At 39.4% G+C, this 24519-nt stretch overlaps 1 protein-coding gene across 1 annotated transcript in view; it reads left to right on the top strand.

The window, feature by feature from the left end:
- The window catches only part of PYGB (glycogen phosphorylase B), a gene marked incomplete in the record, with an annotated part of 274969 nt that extends 252410 nt beyond the window's left edge, over positions 1 to 22559 (top strand). Inside the window, 3 exon segments of the mRNA XM_053711965.1 lie at positions 9790 to 9924; positions 10330 to 10396; positions 21447 to 22559. Of these exon segments, the coding sequence (XP_053567940.1) occupies positions 9790 to 9924; positions 10330 to 10396; positions 21447 to 21599 (355 nt within the window).
- Positions 22560 to 24519: the final 1960 nt, after the last annotated feature.

Genomic DNA, 24519 nt, shown 5'->3' with positions numbered 1-24519 from the left:
CTCAGGCAGTATTTAGAAGAAGAATCTGCCTGGATTTTCTATGATCTTAGCAGAAGTAACTAAGATCCATGGATGTTCTCACATATTCTGAGGAGTGAGGTAACTTCAGAGAGGGAATGGCGTGCAGGTTTTCCTGCAATAAGGTATGTGCAGATAATATTTTTCTAGGGATGGAATTTGCTAGAAAATGCTGCTTATACCGGATTAATGTAAGTAAAGCCTTAAATGCAGTGATAGCTACTGGTATCAGGCTTATTAATAGAGATGCATACTCTTATAAAAGTGTAATATAAAACGTTTGCTGGCATGTTAATCGTTTTTATATATGTTTGGTGACAAAACTTATTGGGGCCTAGTTTTTTTCCACATGGCTGGTTTGATTTCTGCCTAGAGACAGTTTCCTGAAGCTTTGCACTGTTGCAATATGAGTGGGAAGGGCCTATTTTAGTGCTTTTCTGTGCAGCTAAAAATACTGACAGAGACATTCAGCTTCCCTCTGCATGATACAGGACTCAAAAGGCTTCAAAGTCGTGTTTGAGGAGGGTAACAATCACAGTAGACTGTGGCAGTTGTTGTGACTGTGTTTAAAAAACGTTTTTGTCATTTATTATTCTGTTTTTGTTATTAAGGGGTTAATCATCCATTTGCAAGTGGGTGCAATGCTCTGCTGACTTGTTACATACACTGTAAAAATTTTGTTAGTGTAACTGCCTTTTTTCACTGTTATTTCAAATTTTGTCAAAATTTGTTTCTCTTAAAGGCACAGTAACGTTTTTTTATATTGCTTGTTAACTTGCTTTAAAGTGTTTTCCAAGCTTGCTAGTCTCATTGCTAGTCTGTACAAACATGTCTGAAACAGAGGATACTTGTTCATTATGTTTAAAAGCCATGGTGGAGCCCCATAGGAGAATGTGTACTAAATGTATTGATTTCACCTTAAACAGTAAAGATCAGTCTTTATCTATAAAAGAATTGTCACCAGAGGGGTCTGTCGAGGGGGAAGTTATGCCGACTAACTCTCCCCACGTGTCGGACCCTTCGCCTCCCGCTCAAGGGACGCACGCTAATATGGCGCCAAGTACATCAGGGACGCCCATAGCGATTACTTTGCAGGACATGGCTGCAATCATGAATAATACCCTGTCAGAGGTATTATCCAGATTGTCTGAATTGAGAGGCAAGCGCGATAGCTCTGGGGTTAGATGAGATACAGAGCGCGTAGATGCTGTAAGAGCCATGTCTGATACTTCGTCACAATATGCAGAACCTGAGGACGGAGAGCTTCAGTCTGTGGGTGACGTCTCTGATTCGGGGAGACCTGATTCAGAGATTTCTAATTTTAAATTTAAGCTTGAGAACCTCCGTGTATTGCTTGGGGAGGTATTAGCTGCTCTGAATGACTGTGACACAATTGCAGTGCCAGAGAAATTGTGTAGGTTGGATAAATACTATGCAGTGTCGGTGAGTACTGATGTTTTTCCAATACCTAAAAGGCTTACAGAAATTATTAGTAAGGAGTGGGATAGTCCCGGTGTGCCCTTTTCCCCACCTCCTATATTTAGAAAAATGTTTCCAATAGATGCCACTACACGGGACTTATGGCAGACTGTCCCTAAGGTGGAGGGAGCAGTTTCTACTTTAGCAAAGCGTACCACTATCCTGGTTGAGGACAGTTGTGCTTTTTCAGATCCAATGGATAAAAAATTAGAGGGTTACCTTAAGAAAATGTTTATTCAACAAGGTTTTATTTTACAGCCCCTTGCATGCATTGCGCCTGTCACTGCTGCAGGGGCATTCTGGTTTGAGGCCCTGGAAGAGGCCATCCATACAGCTCCATTGACTGAAATTGTTGACAAGCTTAGAACTGTTAAGCTAGCTAACTCATTTGTTTCTGATACCATTGTTCATTTGACTAAACTAACGGCTAAGAATTCCGGATTCGCCATCCAGGCGAGTAGACAAATAAAACCATTGTAACCGAATAAACTTCCTCAAGAGGTAGTAGCAACAAACACTGTGGGGGACTTTAAAAATGCATGGGACAAGCATAGGGCTATCCTACGAACTAGATAAGTTTATACTGTTAGGTAAGGTCGGGCAGACTTGCTGGGCCTATGGCTCTTATCTGCCGTCAATATCTATGTTTCTATGTAACCTGCATTTTTTTATGAGAATTTATGAATTTATAAGATTATGGCTACTTTCAATATTAGTTTTATCTGATTGACTAAATACTAATATGCTATTTCTCTTGTTAAGTGTATTCAGTCCACGGATCATCCATTACTTATGGGATATTCTCCTTCCCAACAGGAAGTTGCAAGAGGATCACCCACAGTAGAGCTGCTATATAGCTCCTCCCCTCACTGCCATATCCAGTCATTCTCTTGCAACCCTCAACAAAGATGGAGGTCGTAAGAGGAGAGTGGTGTTTTATACTTAGTTTATTTCTTCAATCAAAAGTTTGTTATTTTTAAATGGTACCGGAGTGTGCTGTTTATCTCAGGCAGTATTTAGAAGAAGAATCTGCCTGGATTTTCTATGATCTTAGCAGAAGTAACTAAGATCCATGGATGTTCTCACATATTCTGAGGAGTGAGGTAACTTCAGAGAGGGAATGGCGTGCAGGTTTTCCTGCAATAAGGTATGTGCAGATAATATTTTTCTAGGGATGGAATTCAACAAGGTTTTATTTTACTGCCCCTTGCATGCATTGCGCCTGTCACTGCTGCAGGGGCATTCTGGTTTGAGGCCCTGGAAGAGGCCATCCATACAGCTCCATTGACTGAAATTGTTGACAAGCTTAGAACTGTTAAGCTAGCTAACTCATTTGTTTCTGATACCATTGTTCATTTGACTAAACTAACGGCTAAGAATTCCGGATTCGCCATCCAGGCGAGTAGGGCGCTATGGCTCAAATCCTGGTCAGCTGATGTGACTTCAAAGTCTAAATTACTCGAGCAGACCTTATTCGGGCCTGGTTTGAAAGAAATTATTGCTGACATTACTGGAGGTAAGGGTCATACCCTTCCTCAGGACAGGGCCAAATCAAAGGCCAAACAGTCTAATTTTCGTGCCTTTCTAAATTCCAAGGCAGGTGCAGCATCAACTTCCTCCGCTTCAAGACAAGAGGGAACTTTTGCTCAATCTAAGCAGGCCTGGAAACCTAACCAGTCCTGGAACAAAGGCAAGCAGGCCAGAAAGCCTGCTGCTGCCTCTAAGACAGCATGAAGGAACGGCCCCCTATCCGGCGACGGATCTAGTAGGGGGCAGACTTTTTCTCTTCGCCCAGGCGTGGGCAAGAGATGTTCAGGATCCCTGGGCGTTGGAGATCATATCTCAGGGATATCTTCTGGACTTCAAAGCTTCCCCTCCACAAGGGAGATTTCATCTTTCAAGGTTATCTGCAAATCAGATAAAGAAAGAGGCATTCCTACGCTGTGTGCAAGACCTCCTATTATGGTAGTGCTCCATCCAGTTCCGCGGATGGAACAAGGACAGGGTTTTTATTCAAATCTGTTTGTGGTTCCCAAAAAAGAGGGAACCTTCAGACCAATTTTGGATCTAAAGATCTTAAACAAATTCCTCAGCGTTCCATCTTTCAAAATGGAAACTATTCGGACCATCCTACCCATGATCCAAGAGGGTCAGTACATGACCACAGTGGACTTAAAGGATGCCTACCTTCACATACCGATTCACAAAGATCATCATCGGTTCCTAAGGTTTGCCTTTCTAGACAGGCATTACCAATTTGTAGCTCTTCCCTTCGGGTTGGCTACAGCCCCGAGAATCTTTACAAAGGTTCTGGGCTCACTTCTGGCGGTTCTAAGACCGCGAGGCATAGCGGTGGCTCCGTATCTAGACGACATCCTGATACAGGCGTCAAGCTTTCAAATTGCCAAGTCTCATACAGAGATAGTTCTGGCATTTCTGAGATCGCACGGGTGGAAAGTGAACGAGGAAAAGAGTTCTCTATCCCCACTCACAAGAGTCTCCTTCTTAGGGACTCTTATAGATTCTGTAGAGATGAAAATTTACTTGACGGAGTCCAGGTTATCAAAGCTTCTAAATGCTTGCCGTATTCTTCATTCCATTCCGCGCCCTTCGGTGGCTCAGTGTATGGAGGTGATCGGCTTAATGGTAGCGGCAATGGACATAGTGCCATTTGCGCGCCTACATCTCAGACCGCTGCAATTATGCATGCTAAGTCAGTGGAATAGGGATTACACAGATTTGTCCCCTCTGCTAAATCTGGATCAAGAGACCAGAGATTCTCTTCTCTGGTGGTTGTCTCGGGTCCACCTGTCCGAGGGTATGACCTCTCGCAGGCCAGATTGGACAATTGTAACAACAGATGCCAGCCTTCTAGGTTGGGGTGCAGTCTGGAACTCCCTGAAGGCACAGGGATCGTGGACTCAGGAGGAGAAACTCCTTCCGATAAATATTCTGGAGATAAGAGCAATATTCAATGCTCTTCTGGCTTGGCCTCAGTTAGCAACACTGAGGTTCATCAGATTTCAGTCGGACAATATCACGACTGTGGCTTACATCAACCATCAAGGGGGAACCAGGAGTTCCCTAGCGCTGTTGGAAGTCTCAAAAATAATTTGATGGGCAGAGACTCACTCTTGCCACCTGTCAGCAATCCATATCCCAGGCGTGGAGAACTGGGAGGCGGATTTTCTAAGTCGTCAGACTTTTCACCCGGGGGAGTGGGAACTCCATCCGGAGGTGTTTGCTCAGTTGATTCATCACGCAGGACCTGGTATGCAGACCTAGTGGACATGTCATCCTTTCCACCATGGACTCTGCCTCTAAGACAGGACCTTCTAATACAAGGTCCTTTCAATCATCCAAATCTAATTTCTCTGAGACTGACTGCATGGAGATTGAACGCTTGATTCTATCAAAGCGTGGCTTCTCCGAGTCAGTCATTGATACCTTAATACAGGCACGAAAGCCTGTTACCAGGAAAATCTATCACAAGATATGGAGTACATATCTTTACTGGTGTGAATCCAAGAATTACTCATGGAGTAAGGTTAGGATTCCTAGGATATTGGTACAAAAGAAGACAGCGCCTCATTGTGCAAGTAGGTTTCGTATGCAAGAATCACAGTGAAAGTGAAGACAAATGGAAATATACTCACAAGAGTATTGGCACCCTTATTGAAAGTGGTGCGAATAGGCAGGCTGACGTTTTTGCAGCAGTCAGTACGCTGTGCCGGATGACATCCGAAATCCTAAGTGGACGGCTGTGGGCTCTCCTCAATAAATCGAGTCCAAATCCTCTGTAGCTGTGCTGTTGGAAGAGACATGTAATCAACGCTGCAAGCTGGAAATGAGCAAACAGTCCTCGGCAGAGCTACATTCGATGAAAAACTCTGCTGGTAGTGAAATAAGCTTGGCAAGCAACAATAAAAAAGCCAAAAGATACAAGGCTTAATATAATATAAAAAAGTTTATATAAAAAAGTAAAAACACTTTATTTGTGGTGAGCTTTTACGCGTTTCTCGGCCACAAGCTCCTGGCCGTTTCATCAGAACAGGTTATACCTGTTCTGATGAAACGGCCAGGAGCTTGTGGCCGAGAAACGCGTAAAAGCTCACCACAAATAAAGTGTTTTTACTTTTTTATATTAAGCCTTGTATCTTTTGGCTTTTTTATTGTTGCTTGCCAAGCTTATTTCACTACCAGCAGAGTTTTTCATCGAATGTAGCTCTGCCGAGGACTGTTTGCTCATTTCCAGCTTGCAGCGTTGATTACATACAAAGAGCAGCTGCACGCTGTCTCTTCCAACAGCACAGCTACAGAGGATTTGGACTCGATTTATTGAGGAGAGCCCACAGCCGTCCACTTAGGATTTCGGATGTCATCCGGCACAGCGTACTGACTGCTGCAAAAACGTCAGCCTGCCTATTCGCACCACTTTCAATAAGGGTGCCAATACTCTTGTGAGTATATTTCCATTTGTCTTCACTTTCACTGTGATTCTTGCATACGAAACCTACTTGCACAATGAGGCGCTGTCTTCTTTTGTACCATTTCTAGATATTGGGTCCTGATCAGACACCGCCAAGACTAGCTGCCGATTGCACTTTGAACATTTTTCTTTTGAACACTTCCACTGAGATGATAAAGATTTCTAGTATTTGATTTCAGAAACACCTTCGACTCCAGCTTCCAACTTTTATCACCACTTCTGGGACTTATATCACGATAAGCTTTTTTTCTCTATATATATTTTAGAGTTTATACTATATATGTTACATATGTTATATTTGGCTTGATTACAGCTGTTTGATTATTGTTGCTGCTCCAGTAACTGTTTTTTTGGCCACCTCGCACAAAGGTTCATATATATATATATTTCTAACAATTTTGGATTTTTATATATAGGAGTTTTTTATACACATTGCACAAATTTACACTTTTCACATTGGTTACTTCACCCAGTGGCACATCTTAACAATTAATACTGTTTTTTTTGGAAATTGCACTATCCTACACTGTATGAAGACTAATTAATAAATTTGAGTTCATTTTTTGATATTTGATTTTTATTCTCTGCCTCAGGCGCACGCTATTACCATTTTTTATATTTGGTATTTTATCTATTTCCTAGGATATTGTCCTTTCTCCAAGAGGGTTTGGACAAAGGATTATCAGCTAGTTCCTTAAAGGGACAGATTTCTGCTCTGTCTATTCTTTTGCACAAGCGTCTGGCAGAAGTTCCAGACGTCCAGGCATTTTGTCAGGCTTTGGTTAGAATTAAGCCTGTGTTTAAACCTGTTGCTCCCCCATGGAGCTTAAACTTGGTTCTTAAAGTTCTTCAAGGAGTTCCGTTTGAATCCCTTCATTCCATTGATATTAAGCTTTTATCTTGGAAAGTTCTGTTTTTGATGGCTATTTCCTCAGCTCGGAGAGTCTCTGAGCTATCTGCCTTACAATGTGATTCTCCTTATCTGATTTTTCATGCAGATAAGGTAGTTCTGCGTACCAAACCTGGGTTTTTACCTAAGTTGGTTTCTAACAAGAATATCAATCAAGAGATTGTTGTTCCATCATTGTGTCCTATTCCTTCTTCAAAGAAGGAACGTCTTTTACATAATCTGGATGTAGTCCGTGCCTTGAAGTTTTACTTACAAGCTACTAAAGATTTTCGTCAAACATCTTCCCTGTTTGTCGTTTATTCTGGACAGAGGAGAGGTCAAAAAGCTTCGGCAACCTCTCTTTCCTTTTGGCTTCGGAGTATTATACGCCTAGCCTATGAGACTGCTGGACAGCAGCCCCCTGAAAGAATTACAGCTCATTCTACTAGAGCTGTGGCTTCCACCTGGGCCTTTAAAAATGAGGCATCTGTTGAACAGATTTGCAAGGCCGCGACTTGGTCTTCGCTTCACACTTTTTCAAAATTTTACAAATTTGATACTTTTGCTTCTTCGGAGGCTGTTTTTGGGAGAAAGGTTCTTCAGGCAGTGGTTCCTTCCGCTTAATCCCTGCCTTGTCCCTCCCATCATCCGTGTACTTTAGCTTTGGTATTGGTATCCCATAAGTAATGGATGATCCGTGGACTGGATACACTTAACAAGAGAAAACATAATTTATGCTTACCTGATAAATTTATTTCTCTTGTAGTGTATCCAGTCCACGGCCCGCCCTGTCATTTTAAGGCAGGTCTAAAATTTAATTAAACTACAGTGACCACTGCACCCTATGGTTTCTCCTTTCTCGTCTTGTTTCGGTCGAATGACTGGATATGGCAGTGAGGGGAGGAGCTATATAGCAGCTCTGCTGTGGGTGATCCTCTTGCAACTTCCTGTTGGGAAGGAGAATATCCCATAAGTAATGGATGATCCGTGGACTGGATACACTACAAGAGAAATAAATTTATCACGTAAGCATAAATTATGTTTTTTGTTTAGAGAGTTTTGATCTGTTAGAAATATCCTGCTATCTCTACTTAGCTTGGATTTGTCTAACTGAATGAAAGGGATATAAAATCTGTACCTTATTAAAGCGTATTCTGTAGGATAGTTTCTACCCAAGGAGCAGTCTCTTTTAGAGTAAGGTTGTAAAGCAAATTCACTTGTTTGTTTTGCAGAAGTCTGTGAATGCATTGTTACCGTGGTACTACACACTGCCTTCAGAATGAGTGCATTTGTGAATTACCCTTGTACCAGGTTTTGATTGGCTGTGAATGCAGCCAATCTGGAGCCGATAAGGGAGATTGCACTTGGAAGGCAGTGGAAAACACTGTAGTGAACTGTACCTTTAAGGCCAGCAGTTTTGTTAAGTATGTGATTAAAATGTAGGGCAAGTTAAGTTAAAGGGACATTAAACACTTATACATTAAAAAAAGTCTTCAATATACTTTATTTATTTTGTTCCTGTTAGAAATGGAAGTGCCGAACACTGTTATATTTCACACAGCCATTGGCTGCACACTCTAGTAACCTATTTATAACTGTGCCTAATTGGTCACAGCAGAGAAGGTAACCTAAGTTACAACATGGCAGCTCCCATTGTTTTATAGAGACTAAAACTTTGCACTTATTTTTTCAAAATTTAAAGGGACAGCCTACACCAGAATTTTTATTGTTTTAAAATATATATAATCCTTGTATTACCCATTCCCCACTTTTGCATAACCAACACTGTTATATTAATATACTTTTTACCTCTGTGATTACCTTGTATCTAAGCCTCTTCTGACAGCCCCCTGATTACATGACTTTTTATTTATTATCTATTGACTTGCATTTTAGCCAAATAGTGCTGTGTTGTGCTGACTCTTAAATAACTCCACGGGCATGAACACAATGTTATCTTTATGGCCCACATGACATAGCAGTCCCCTGATGTGAAAAGCGAATAAAAAAGCATGTGATAAGTGGCATAGAAACAGGCAGACATTTAGAGGTTTAAATATGGCAAAGTATATTAATATAACAATGTTGGTTGTGCAAAGCTGGGGAATGGGTAGTAAAGGCGTTATATATCTTTTTAAACAATAACAATTTGTGTTGACTGTCCCTTTAAACAGCTAATGAAAATTTACAAAATACATCTACATATTATTCTCAGACTAATCTTTTTTTTAATGCTTAATTCTATCTAGCATTTATTTAATGTTTAATGTCCCCTTAAAGCTGTTTAAATTGATTTTGACACTACCACTTAATCTGCATCTTTGTTTAGACTTTTAAACTCAAGTATCAACTGTGCATCGGCAATTAGTAATACATTTTACTAAGGATATGAACACCCATAATCCAGTTTTTAAAAATGTGATACATCTCTATAAAAACCTTTTAGGTTTCCAATTTACTTCTATTATCAATTCAATCTCTTGGTATCCTTTATTGAAAGGGCAGCAATGCACTTATGGGAGCTAGCTGAACACATCGGTAAGCCAATGACAAGAGGCATATACAGTGTATGTGCAACCACTAATCAGCAGATAGCTCCCAACTCCTGAGCCCACCTTGGTATGTTTTTCAACAAATGATACCAAGAGCACAAAGCAAATTAGAATAAAGTAAATTAAGAAATTGTTTAAAATTGTTCTATAAGAATCACAAAAGAAAATTTTGGGTTTCATGTCCCTTTAAGGATCTTGGGTTAAAATGCTCTAAAAATAATGTTTTTATTGTTAAAGATATCTTGATGTGTTTGCATATTTTATTCAATCGCCTTGAAACCATTTATATGCAAATTAACTTCATAGCATTTTGCTTTTTACCCCATATAACTTGATGTTTTTTCCTATCCTGTTTTGTTTAGGTATAACGCAAAAGAGTACTATGATAAACTCCCAGAACTGCGCCAGGCGATTGATCAGATACGGGATGGATATTTTTCTCCTGGGGAACCTGAGCTGTTTAAAGATGTTATCAATATGCTGATGTTTAATGACAGGTAAATAGAGAATGAAAAAAATACATCCACAGATTTCTCATCCAGACAATCACAGACAATATTAGTTTTTGGTACCTGTAGATCAGTATTTCTCAACTCCAGTCTGCAAGTACCCCTAACGGGACAGGTTTTCATTATATCTAAACTAGGGCACAGGATAAACAATCAGCTGGTGGGCGAAAGCAAGTTAATAACCATGGTTACTGATCAGCTGATTATTTCACCTCTTGCTCTAGTTCAAATATCACGTTAAAGTCATCATCATTATTATTATTATTATTATTTTTTAAACACAAAGTAAAAGCAAATGTGTATACAGGTCAAACATGATTTTCATATTGTAATTCATTTGTATCAAGGTACAACATCGGGGTAATAATTCATATTATTATGGTCATTTTCCAGGTTTAAGGTGTTTGCTGATTATGAAGATTATATAAAATGTCAAGGAAGAGTGGAACAATTATACATGGTAAGTAAAAGGAAATACTGACGGGACCAGTAAAAAATAGATATTCACAGGAAGAACACATAAAAATGAGAGAAATACTCTGACGGTGCCATTTTGTTATTGTAATGAAACAACAAGTCAATTATAAAGACCTGAACATAAAAATCCTTTTTACGTTTTATATTTCATAAATGAAACTGATACAAAACGGTACTTTTTTTTAACTGTATTTTTGTGTATTGTTTTAACTAAAAATAAAATAACAATCGGTAAATAACTAACATTTATATTTGCTTTACCTATACATTTTTTTGTTTTTCACAGGGAACTGTCATTAATTTTGAAAAATAAAGGCACGATACCCATAATTCAGATAGTATGTGCAATTTAAAAACAAAAAGAAACAACTTTCTATTATCAAATATACTTCATTCTCTTGGAATTGTTTGTTGAAAAGTGGGTAGGTAGGCTCAGTTCTGCAAGAATTTATTTAAAGGAACAGTAAAGTCAAAATTAAAATTAAATGGATTGGATAGGGCACGCAATTTTAAACAGCTTCCCAATTTACTTCTATTATCAAATTTACTTGGAAAGTTGTTTAAAATATAATACTCTATCCAATTCATTTAAAGGGACAGGAAACCCCAAAATTTTCTTTCATGATTTGGATAGAACATACAATTTTGAGCAACTTTCCAATTTACTTCTATTATAAAACTTGCTTCGTTATCTCGTTATCCTTTGCTGAATGAACAGCATTGCACTTCTGGCAGCTAGCTGAACATCTAGTCGGTCAATCACAAGAGACAAATGTGTTCATGCACCAATTTGCAACTAGCTCTCACTAGTATAGGATATGTGTGTATTCTTTTTTCAACAGGGGATAAAAAGAGAACAAAGCACATTTGAAAATATAAGTTCATTTAAAATTGTCTTAAAATTACATACTCTTCTGAATCATGCAAGTTTAATTTTGACTTTCCTATCCCTTTAAGTTTAATTTTGACTTTGCTCGCCCTTAAAGGGACATGACACCCACATTTTTTCTTTCATGATTTAGAAAGAGAATGCATTTTTAAACATCTTTCTAATTTACTTCTATTATCTAATTTGTGTTATTCTCTTGATATTCTTTGCTGAAAAGCATATCTAGATATGCTCAGTAGCTGCTGATTGGTTGCTGCACATAGAAGCCTCATGTGATTGGCTCACCCATGTGCATTGCTTTTTCTTAAAATAAGGATATCTAAAAAATGAAGCAAAATAAATAATAGAAGTAAATTGTAATGTTGTTTAAATTTGTATGTTCTATCTGAATCATGAAAGAAAGATTTTGGGTTTAGTGGCCCTTTAAATAAATTATGAAAACACTGCTGCCATCTAGTGCTCAAAAGCATTCTTGCAAAACTGCTGCTGCATTCTTGCAAAACTGCTGCTGTGTAATTTTCCAGACCGGTGCACACTTGGTATTCTCTTTAACTGAGAATATTATGAGCACAAAGTAAATCTGATAATAGAAATAAATTGGAAACTTTTTTTTTATTTCTTTAATTATAGACTCTATCTGAATCATGGAGAGAAAAAATGGATTTCATATCAATTTAAGTTTGACAGTGATAATAAATATTTACCAAAAAATTTAATTGAACTGCACATGTTTAACTTTTATGTTGGGCCCAAAGCAAAAAGTGTTAAAATCCACTATGTCTATTGGGTAGAGGTATATAGACTTAGTGCACATGATTTTTGTGGGGGAAAATATCAGAGATTTTCCAAATTTGTATTCACATTTTTAGAGCTAACTACAGAAAAAATTGTAATATGCTATTTGAAATTATCATACAGTATTTCACTATTATGGCCTAGATTACAAGTGGAGTATTTCTCCAGAACAGTACTTCACTTATAGGGCGAGATTACATATGTGGCGCAAGCTTCAGTGCAACTGCTAAAACCCACACAGCCCGTAATTTCACCTTGCACATCTGGGTATCACATATATGGCGCCGGCAGTTCATAAAGTGCAGTAAGTCTGATAAACTAGCAATGTCCAGAAATGAGTGTAAATACAAATTTCTCCAACATAGGTGTGTCCGGTCCACGGCGTCATCCTTACTTGTGGGATATTCTCTTCCCCAACAGGAAATGGCAAAGAGCCCAGCAAAGCTGGTCACATGATCCCCCCTAGGCTCCGCCTTCCCCAGTCATTCTCTTTGCCGTTGTACAGGCAACATCTCCACGGAGATGGCTTAGAGTTTTTTGGTGTTTAAATGTAGTTTTATTGCTTCAATCAAGAGTTTGTTATTTTAAAATAGTGCTGGTATGTACTATTTACTCTGAAACAGAAAGGAGATGAAGATTTCTGTTTGTAAGAGGAAGATGATTTTAGCAACCGTTACTAAAATCGATGGCTGTTTCCACAGAGGACTGTTGAGATGAAGTAACTTCAGTTGGGGGGAACAGTGTGCAGACTTTTACTGCTTGAAGTATGACACATTTCTAACAAGACTCGGTAATGCTGGAAGCTGTCATTTTCCCTATGGGATCCGGTAAGCCATTTTAATAACAATTTATAAAGGGCTTCACAAGGGCTTTAAAGACTGGTAGACATTTTTCTGGGCTAAAACGTTTGTTTTATAGGCTTGTTTAATGGTTTGTTACTCTGAGGAGTTGTTTTTATCTGGGAATTTTGATAATAAAAACGGCAGGCACTGTATTGGACACCTTTTTCACTGGGGGCCTTCTCTAGTCATAGGCAGAGCCTCAGTTTCGCGCCACTAATGCGCAGTTGTTTTTTGGGAATCAAAGCATGCAGATGCATGTGTGAGGAGCTCTGATACACTGAAAAAGCGTGCTGAAGGCGTCATTTGGTATCGTATTCCCCTCTGGGCTTGGTTGGGTCTCAGCAAAGCAGATACCAGGGACTGTATAGGGGTTAAATGTAAAAACGGCTCCGGTTCCGTTATTTTAAGTGTTAAAATTTTCAAATTTGGTGTGCAATACTTTCAAGGCTTTATGGCACTGTGGTGAAATTTTGGTGAATTTTGGACAATTCCTTCATACTTTTTCGCATATTCAGTAATAAAGTGTGTTCAGTTTAAAATTTAAAGTGACAGTAACGGTTTTATTTTAAAACGTTTTTTGTACTTTGTTATCAAGTTTATGCCTGTTTAACATGTCTGTTCCATCAGATAGACTATGTTCTGTATGTCAGGAAGCCAAAGTTCCTTCTCATTTAAATAGATGTGATGCATGTGATAGTGAAAATGATGCCCAAGATGATTCTTCTAGTGAGGGGAGTAAGCATGGTACTGCATCATCCCCTTATGTGTCTACACCAGTCTTGCCCACACAAGAGGCCCCTAGTACATCTAGTGCGCCTATTCTTCTTACTATGCAACAATTAACGGCTGTAATGGATAATTCTATTAAAAACATTTTAGCCAAAATGCCCACTTATCAGCGAAAGCGCGACTGCTCTGTTTTAGATACTGAAGAGCATGAGGGCGCAGATGATAATGGTTCTGACATGCCCTTACACCAGTCTGAAGGGGCTAGGGAGGTTTTGTCTGAGGGAGAAATTTCAGATTCAGGAAAAATTTCTCAACAAGCTGAACCTGATGTTATTACGTTCAAATTTAAATTAGAACATCTCCGCGCTCTGCTTAAGGAGGTGTTATCTACTCTGGATGATTGTGACAATTTGGTCATTCCAGAGAAATTATGTAAGATGGGCAAGTTCCTAGAGGTCCCGGTGCCCCCAGAAGCTTTTCCTATACCCAAGCGGGTGGTGGATATTGTAAACAAAGAATGGGAAAGGCCCGGCATACCTTTTGTCCCTCCCCCTATATTTAAGAAATTGTTTCCTATAGTCGACCCCAGAAAGGACTTATGGCAGACAGTCCCTAAGGTCGAGGGGGCGGTCTCTACTTTAAACAAACGCACTACTATCCCTATAGAAGATAGTTGTGCTTTCAAAGATCCTATGGATAAAAAGTTAGAAGGTTTGCTCAAAAAGATGTTTGTTCAGCAAGGTTACCTTCTACAGCCAATTTCATGCATTGTTCCTGTTACTACAGCAGCGTGTTTCTGGTTTGATGAACTAGAAAAGTCGCTAGATAAAGATACCTCTTATGAGGAGATTATGGACAGAATTCGTGCTCTTAAATTGGCTAACTCTTTTACTCTAGACGCTACCCTGCAATTAGCTAGATTAGCGGCGAAAAATTCAGGGTTTGCTATTGTGGCGCGCAGAGCGCTTTGGCTAAAGTCTTGGTCAGCGGATGCGTCATCCAAGAACAAATTGCTTAATATTCCTTTCAAGGGGAAAACGCTGTTTGGCCCTGATTTGAAAGAGATTATTTCAGATATCACTGGGGGAAAGGGCCATGCCCTTCCTCAGGATAGGTCTTTCAAGGCTAAAAATAAACCTAATTTTCGTCCCTTTCGTAGAAACGGACCAGCCTCAAGTTCTACACCCTCTAAGCAAGAGGGTAATACGTCTCAAGCCAAGCCTGCCTGGAGACCAATGCAAGGCTGGAACAAAGGAAAGCAGGCCAAGAAGCCTGCTACTGCTACAAAGACAGCATGAGATGTTGGCCCCCGATCCGGGACCGGATCTGGTGGGGGGCAGACTTTCTCTCTTCGCTCAGGCATGGGCAAGAGATGTTCTGGATCCTTGGGCCCTAGAAATAGTCTCCCAAGGTTATCTTCTGGAATTCAAGGAGCTACCCCCAAGGGGAAGGTTCCACAGGTCTCAATTGTCTTCAGACCACATAAAAAAACAGGCATTCTTACATTGTGTAGAAGACCTGTTAAAAATGGGAGTGATTCATCCCGTTCCATTAAAGGAACAAGGGATGGGATTCTACTCCAATCTGTTCATAGTTCCCAAAAAAGAGGGAACATTCAGACCAATCTTGGATCTCAAGATCCTAAACAAATTTCTCAGGGTTCCATCGTTCAAGATGGAAACCATTCGAACAATTCTTCCTACCATCCAGGAAGGTCAATTCATGACCACGGTGGATTTAAAGGATGCGTATCTACATATTCCTATCCACAAGGAACATCATCAGTTCCTAAGGTTCGCCTTTCTGGACAAACATTACCAGTTTGTGGCACTTCCATTCGGATTAGCCACTGCCCCAAGAATTTTCACAAAGGTACTAGGGTCCCTTCTAGCGGTGCTAAGACCGAGAGGCATTGCAGTAGTACCTTACTTGGACGACATTCTGATTCAAGCGTCGTCCCTGTCACAAGCAAAGGCTCATACGGACATTGTCCTAGCCTTTCTCAGATCTCACGGGTGGAAAGTGAACGTACAGAAAAGTTCTCTATCTCGGTCAACAAGAGTCCCCTTCTTGGGAACAATAATAGACTCCTTAGAAATGAGGATTTTTCTGACAGAAGCCAGAAAATCAAAACTTCTAAACTCTTGTCAAGTACTTCATTCTGTTCTTCTTCCTTCCATAGCGCAGTGCATGGAAGTAATAGGTTTGATGGTGGCGGCAATGGACATAGTTCCTTTTGCGCGAATTCATCTAAGACCATTACAACTGTGCATGCTCAGACAGTGGAATGGGGATTATACAGACTTGTCTCCGACGATACAAGTAGATCAGAGGACCAGAGATTCACTCCGTTGGTGGCTGACCCTGGACCACCTGTCACAAGGGATGAGCTTCCGCAGACCAGAGTGGGTCATTGTCACGACCGACGCCAGTCTGGTGGGCTGGGGCGCGGTCTGGGAACCCCTGAAAGCTCAGGGTCTTTGGTCTCGGGAAGAATCTCTGCTACCGATAAACATTCTGGAACTAAGAGTGATATTCAATGCTCTCAAGGCTTGGCCTCAGCTAGCAAAGGCCAAATTCATAAGGTTTCAATCAGACAACATGACGACGGTTGCGTATATCAACCATCAGGGGGGAACAAGGAGTTCCCTGGCGATGGAAGAAGTGACCAAAATAATTCAATGGGCGGAGACTCACTCCTGCCACTTGTCTGCAATCCACATCCCAGGAGTGGACAATTGGGAAGCGGATTTTCTGAGTCGTCAGACATTTCATCCGGGGGAGTGGGAACTCCATCCGGAAATCTTTGCCCACATAACTCAATTATGGGGCATCCCAGACATGGATCTGATGGCGTCTCGCCAGAACTTCAAGGTTCCTTCCTACGGGTCCAGATCCAGGGACCCCAAGGCGGCTCTAGTGGATGCACTAGTAGCACCTTGGACCTTCAACCTAGCTTATGTGTTCCCACCGTTTCCTCTCATTCCCAGGCTGGTAGCCAGGATCAAACAGGAGAGGGTATTGGTGATCTTGATAGCTCCTGCGTGGCCACGCAGGACTTGGTATGCAGACCTGGTGAATATGTCATCGGCTCCACCATGGAAGCTACCTCTGAGACAGGACCTTCTTGTTCAAGGTCCGTTCGAACATCCGAATCTGGCCTCACTCCAACTGATTGCTTGGTGATTGAACGCTTGATTTTATCAAAGCGAGGGTTCTCAGATTCTGTCATTGATACTCTTGTTCAGGCTAGAAAGCCTGTAACTAGAAAAATCTACCATAAAATATGGAAAAGATATATCTGTTGGTGTGAATCTAAAGGATTCCCATGGAACAAGATAAAAATTCCTAGGATTCTATCCTTTCTTCAAGAAGGTTTGGAGAAAGGATTATCTGCAAGTTCTTTGAAGGGACAGATTTCTGCTTTATCTGTTTTACTTCACAAAAAGCTGGCGGCTGTGCCAGACGTTCAAGCTTTTGTTCAGGCTCTGGTTAGAATCAAGCCTGTTTACAAAAATTTGGCTCCTCCCTGGAGTCTAAATCTAGTTCTTTCAGTTCTTCAGGGGATTCCGTTTGAACCCCTACATTCCGTTGATATAAAGTTATTATCTTGGAAAGTTTTGTTTTTGGTTGCAATTTCTTCTGCAAGAAGAGTTTCAGAGTTATCTGCTCTGCAGTGTTCTCCTCCATATCTGGTGTTCCATGCAGATAAGGTGGTTTTGCGTACTAAACCTGGTTTTCTTCCGAAAGTTGTTTCTAACAAAAATATTAACCAGGAGATAGTCGTGCCTTCTTTGTGTCCTAATCCAGTTTCAAAGAAGGAACGTTTGTTGCACAACTTGGATGTAGTTCGTGCTCTCAAATTTTACTTAGCAGCCACTAAGGATTTCAGACAAACATCTTCTTTGTTTGTTGTTTATTCTGGTAAAAGGAGAGGTCAAAAAGCAACTTCTACCTCTCTCTCTTTCTGGCTTAAAAGCATTATCCGTTTGGCTTATGAGACTGCCGGACGGCAGCCTCCTGAAAGAATCACAGCTCACTCCACTAGGGCTGTGGCTTCCACTTGGGCCTTCAAGAACGAGGCTTCTGTTGATCAGATATGTAAGGCAGCGACTTGGTCTTCCCTGCACACTTTTACCAAATTCTACAAATTTGATACTTTTGCTTCATCTGAGGCTATTTTTGGGAGAAAGGTTTTGCAAGCCGTGGTGCCTTCCATCTAGGCGACCTGATTTGTTCCCTCCCATCATCCGTGTCCTAAAGCTTTGGTATTGGTTCCCACAAGTAAGGATGACGCCGTGGACCGGACACACCTATGTTGGAGAAAACAGAATTTATGCTTACCTGATAAATTACTTTCTCCAACGGTGTGTCCGGTCCACGGCCCGCCCTGGTTTTTAATCAGGTCTGATGATTTATTTTCTCTAACTACAGTCACCACGGTATCATATGATTTCTCCTATGCATATTCCTCCTTTACGTCGGTCGAATGACTGGGGAAGGCGGAGCCTAGGGGGGATCATGTGACCAGCTTTGCTGGGCTCTTTGCCATTTCCTGTTGGGGAAGAGAATATCCCACAAGTAAGGATGACGCCGTGGACCGGACACACCGTTGGAGAAAGTAATTTATCAGGTAAGCATAAATTCTGTTTTCTGGAGTTGCCAGTGACTTACGGCACTTTAGAAACTGCCGGCGCTTAAGAAAATAAAAAAAAAAAACAAGTCAAATCTCCCTAGAAGTCTAACCCACCTCCCAAAAATAAACCTGACACGTAAAACCCCTATATCCGCAATCCCCCCACATCGCAACTAATAATAAAAGTATAAACCCCTAAACCGACAACCCCCCACAACGCAATATGCCTAATTAAGCTATTAACCCCTAATCCGCTATTCACCCACATCACAATCTACCTAATAAAAGTATTAACTCCTAAATTCGCCAACATCACAAACTACCTAATAAATGTATTAACCCCTAATCTGCAATTCACCCACATAGCAAAGTACCTATTAAAACTATTAACTCCTAATTCACCATTAACCCACATCGCAACAAACCTTATAAATCTATTAACCTCTAATACGCCAAACCCACACAACACAATAATCCTAATAAAACTATTAACCCCTAAACCGCCAAACCCACACAGCGTAATAATCCTAATAAAACGATTAACCCCTAAACCGCCAAACCCCCACAACGCCAATAACTAAATTACTAAGCCCCCTAAACTAACACCCCCTAAATTAACCCCAATTACCTAAATTAAAAAATACTAAATTACAATTAAAATAAAAAAAGCTAACATTACTTAAAAATAAAAATTAATCTAAGATTACAAAAAATAAAACATTCTAACATTATATAAAATAATAAACCAAATTATCAAAAATAAAAATATTTAACCTAATCCCTATGAAAATAAAAAGCCCCCCAAAATAAAAACACCCCCTAATCTAATACCAAACTACCAATAGCCCTTAAAAGGGCCTTCTGTAGGGCATTGCCCTAAGTTAAACAGCTCTTTTACCTTAAAAAAAAGTTAAATCCCTAATCTATAAAAAAAAACAAAGCCCTAAAAAAATGAAAGATAAAGCCTAAATTGCGGAGATCCTCTTCGTACAATTGCCGCCGCCGCACATTTAGGATTGAATTCAAAGTATGCGTTTAAATATGGGGTACCTTGAATTCCTATTGGCTGATTTGACTCTTCAAATTCAAATCAGCCAGTTGGACGAGAGCTACTGAAATCCTATTGGCTGTTCAAATCAGCCAATAGGATTTCAGTAGCTCTCATACTATTGGCTCATTTGAATTTAAAGACTCATCAGCCAATGGGAATGCAAGGTACCCCATATTTAAACGCATACCTTGAATTCAATCCTCAGTGTGCGTTGGTAATCGTACAAAGAGGATCTCCACGCTCCATGGCTCCACAGTTGCCGGTCTTCATTTCCGCAGTCACCGGTTTGTTCCTGGAAGAAGACAGAAGATATCGCCGCTTGGAAGAAGACTTCACTGCCGGACTTCAGGAACCGTGATTAGGGATTAAATGGGCCTTTGAAAAAGAGCTGAATGCCCTTTTAAGGGCAGTAAAAGAGCTGAATGCCCTTTTAAGGGCAGTAAAAGAGCTGAATGCCCTTTTAAGGGCAATGCCCATACAAATGTCCCTTTAGGGGCAATGGGTAGTTTTTGGTGGGTGGAGGGTTTTACTGTTAGAGGGGGGACTTAGTATTTTTTTAAGGTAAAAGAGCTGTTTAATTTAGGGCAATGCCCTACAAAAGGCCCTTTTAAGGGCTAGTGGTAGTTTAGCATTAGATTAGGGATGTTTTTATTTTGGGGGGGCTTTTTTTATTTTCAAAGTGATTAGGTTTAATTTTTTTATTTTTGATAATTTGGTTTATTATTTTATGTAATGTTAGACTTTTTTATTTTGTAATCTTAGATTAATTTAATCTTATTTTTTTATTTTTAAGTAATGTTAGCTTTTTTATTTTAAGTGCTTGTAACTTAGTATTTTTTAATTTAGGTAACTGGGTTTAATTTAGTGGGTGTTAGGTTAGGGGGCTTAGTAATTTAATTAGTTATTTTCGTTGTGGGGGTTTGGTGGATTAGGGATTAATAGATTTGTTAGGTTTGTTACGATGTGGGTTAATGGCGGATTAGGGGTTAATAGGTTAATTAAGTTTATTGTGTTGGGGGATGGCGGTTTAGGGGTTAATAGTTTTGATAGGTATTTTGCGATATGAGTGAATGGCGGATTAGGGGTTAATAGTTTATTAAAGTATATTGCGTTGTGGGGTGATGGCGGTTTAGGGGTTAATCACTTTATTAGGTATATGGCGTTCTGGGGGTTGGCGGATTAGGGGTTAATAGGTTAGATGTTTTGCGATGCGGTGGTTGGCAGATTAGGAGTTAATATAGTTAGTTATTGCGGTGGGGGGATGGCAGTTGACAGGTAGATAGATATGCCCATGCGTTAGGTGTTAGTTACTATTTTCAGGGGGTTACGGTGCTCACATACTCAGCGCAAGTCTTGCTGCGCCTGCCTATGTGTGGCGAGGCGAAAATGGAGTAAAATTTCTCCATTTTCCTTGCTTAAGTCCTTGCGCTGAATATGTGATACCAATTCACAACGCGGTTCTATGTTAGCTTATGGGAGTCAAAATTTTGGGCGACGAGTGAAATATACACACCGCATTTATATGCAGCGCTGTATATGTGATACCAAAACCTCATAAAAACCGGCGTCGCCGGCTTTTGCGGGCAACACCGCATATGTAATCTTGCCCATAGTATCCACTTACCAGTATAGCATTTCAACTATTCATTGTTACCTCTATGCATGACATCCAAATTTGAATGGAGGAAAAAAAAATAATCATTTGGTGGGTGGACCATATGTGTACATATGACCAGGGACCACCAGCTGTTTGTTTTTGGAGACTGTTGCTTCCTGAAATATTTTGCCCCATCAATATAATGCAGACAACTCAGTTACATATTTCCTTAGAAGATAATAGTATTATTTTTAGGTCTACACTTATTGAGGAATTCCAGACAATTCCATTTTAGGAAACTAAATCTGTTACTATAGATCAATAAATGAGGTTGTTAACATGATCATAGTTCTACTATTTATAAATTAGATCATACTTTCCTAGCAGAAGAAAGTAAAACTATTGGGTGAGCCTGACTTTGTAGTTAGATATGATGCTTTAATCAGAAATAAATTTAATAAGTGAACTGATATCCATTATTTTATTTTTTGTAGAACCCCAGGGAATGGACCAAGAAAGTGATCAAGAACATTGCTTGCTCCGGGAAATTCTCCAGTGACAGGACAATAAGCGAATATGCAACAGAGATCTGGGGGGTGGAGCCTTCCGTGGTGAAGATACCACCACCTAACATTCCCAGGGAATAGATGTCAGGGTGCTTGTACTCACTGTTTTTGGTGGATGGTTCAGGATTAGTGTTTGTCTGCTAGATGTGAATTTGCACCTTTCTCCCTCCAAAAGAAAAGTTGTGTCTTGGGGGGATTACTTTGTTATCCTAAACTGACCATATTTAGCTAGCCTGCTGTCACACGTAGATGTTTAGATCTCAACTACAATCTAGAACTGCAGAAATTAACCAAAGAGGTTATATTCATTAGCCAAACAATGTTTGTCACAATTGTCAGAAAAAGCCACGTGACTCATGTAATTAATATCACAAAAACGCTAATCATGGATAAAACACAGGCTTTGCTTGCACAAATTCATATTCTGAGCAGGGCGATAATAGTCAAATATTAAGCATTTCACCCATAAACTATTTGCAAGCATCTACAACATTATGGCCAGTCTCATTATTACAACATTATTTGCAAATAGAAAAGTCTGTAAATAATATAAAAGTAGGCTTTAGTTATTAAAGGTAAATCTATAGCGGGTGCATAAACATGATGGGTAAACCACAATATTAGACAGAGGTACCACATTGTAGTGGCGCTACTTTGTGGTAGCGTAGATCATTGTGCCGTGAACCTGCGTGGGTAGCGAACCTGCGTAATAAGCAGGCCTTCAGAAGTACTGTATTATGGAGGACAGGTTTAGCAGGATATATTTTGTTATAGTTGCAGCTTAGTTACAAGGTGCTATACAAGCCAACAAAACCATGCTTCCTGTTCCTCTCCTGAACCATCCATAGGAATGTTGTGTTCATGATTTCATTGCTTGTAGAACCACTTTCAAATTGTGTTGAAAACTAAGAGAGAAAGAGCATAATGTGTTAATGTTATATTTCATGTGTTTGTCTTTGTAAAGACACAATTGTTGTTTTAGCATTTGTGAGTGTGATTTAAAGTACTGTATTTCTAACTAAAAGTTTGCACGTGACTCCAGTTCAATGCTTTTTGGAATTGATCTTTTTATTTAAGTAGCCACTTTCAAGTAACAAACTATAGAATGTATGTCGTTATAATACTGCACAACAGTCGCATGAACAAAATTGGCGGCACAATCTCTTCTAAACTCTGAAAGACAATTTCAGACAAAAGCTGCATTGTGTTTCCATAAAAGTCAACAAATGACCGTATTTGGGAAGCTTCAGGTATCTATTGTTTACACCCCTCAGTAATAACCAGTCATATAGGAGAAGAATGGGAGAGTCCTGTATGTATTCCACAGCATAGACTTACCACATCTGGTAAGTATAGGAAATGTCATTTATTCAAAGGAGAATAGATTAAATTAAACACATTTACAATCACTTGCTGCCTTCCTCTCCATCAGGTAACATACAATATAAAACTTCTTCCAGATTACATCCAAAAATGTCTGACTCCCAAAATCTTACAGGCGCCGTGCTCATGAGATGGGCTGCATTATTTTCAGGGTTTACAAAACACAATTATTACAGAGCAGAAATATTTTTTTTCTTAGGTTCATATGTAATTTGTTTTTGCATATAAAAGCAATATTAAGTGCTTTTTTATTCATGTACCGGAAAACAGAAACTTTGCTTTATATTAATGTAATCTATATTACTTAGTATATCAATTAAAATGAGCTGATAAACCTCAAAAAATATTATTGAAAATGAATATATTTGTTACATGTACAGCATATATTATATTATCATATTATATTAACTGTGTAGATATTCTAAAAATATCCCGGGTATTTAATATATATTTCCTTACATAGTATATCCTATTCTAATTTAAGTTGATTAGAACACCCACCCTCCTTTTCTGCGGCATGCACAAGACGCTCTTTCAAATTTATATATATCAAATGGTTGCATTTGCCTGTTCTAAACAAACTTTTCATGTAAAGAGCATTCAAAAATGACATTTAGATGTAACATGCAAATGTTGTGTTTCATTTTGTATATTTTTCCTTGAGGTGACTTACATAGAAAACAGGGATAGGTAACATTTGAAACATTCTATAGTAGAAACTATTGTGAAGGGGAATTTACATTCTACTGTGTGAATGTCAAATAATGCTTTAGGATTGTAGCTTCCAAAATAGTTAAAGGGACAGTCTATGCCAAAATAAACTTTCATGATTCAGATAGAGCATGTAATTTTAAACAAGTTTCCAATTTACTTTTATCACCAGTTTTGCTTTGTTCTCTTGGTATTCTTAGTTGAAAGCTTAACCTAGGAGGTTCATATGCTAATTTCTTAGACCTTGAAGGCCACCTCTTTTCAGAATGCATTTTAACAGTTTTTCACCACTAGAGGGTGTTAGTTCACGTATTTCATATAGATAACACTGTGCTTGTGCACGTGAAGTTATCTGGGAGCAGGCACTGATTGGCTAGACTGCAAGTCTGTCAAAAGAACTGAAATAAAGGGGCAGTTTGTAGAGGCTTAGATACAAGATAATCACAGAGGTTAAAAGTATATTAATATAACTGTGTTGGTTATGCAAAACTGGGGAATGGGTAATAAAGGGATTATCTATCTTTTAAAACAATAAAAATTCTGGTGTAGACTGTCCCTTTAAATTGCATCTCATCAGAAGTCATATTTATTTAAAGGGTCAAAATTGAAATGCACATAGTCATAGATGAATCACATTTCAATAGAAACAAATTTGCAATATACATGCATTGACAAACATGCCTCTAGTAAAGGTTATAACTGTTTTAGTGTTAACCTTTTTCTCTGTATGTGCATGTGAAGCATATCTAGCTATTCTCAGTGCACCAGCCTTTTAAATACTGTCGCTTCTGAGGGCACCAGTGGGGCTTGTTGTATCACATCAGCAATTAACAAATTGAGTCATGACGAAATGGTACAAGTATCTGAGGCTCTCTGAGCAAGTGCTGTGTTTAAAATGCTGGTGCAC

Source organism: Bombina bombina, chromosome 4, assembly GCF_027579735.1.
Source record: "Bombina bombina isolate aBomBom1 chromosome 4, aBomBom1.pri, whole genome shotgun sequence".
In the NCBI taxonomy this organism is placed as follows: domain Eukaryota; kingdom Metazoa; phylum Chordata; class Amphibia; order Anura; family Bombinatoridae; genus Bombina; species Bombina bombina.
The sequence above is the reverse complement of the archived record's forward strand: the minus strand, read 5'-3'. Positions and strand labels throughout refer to the sequence as shown.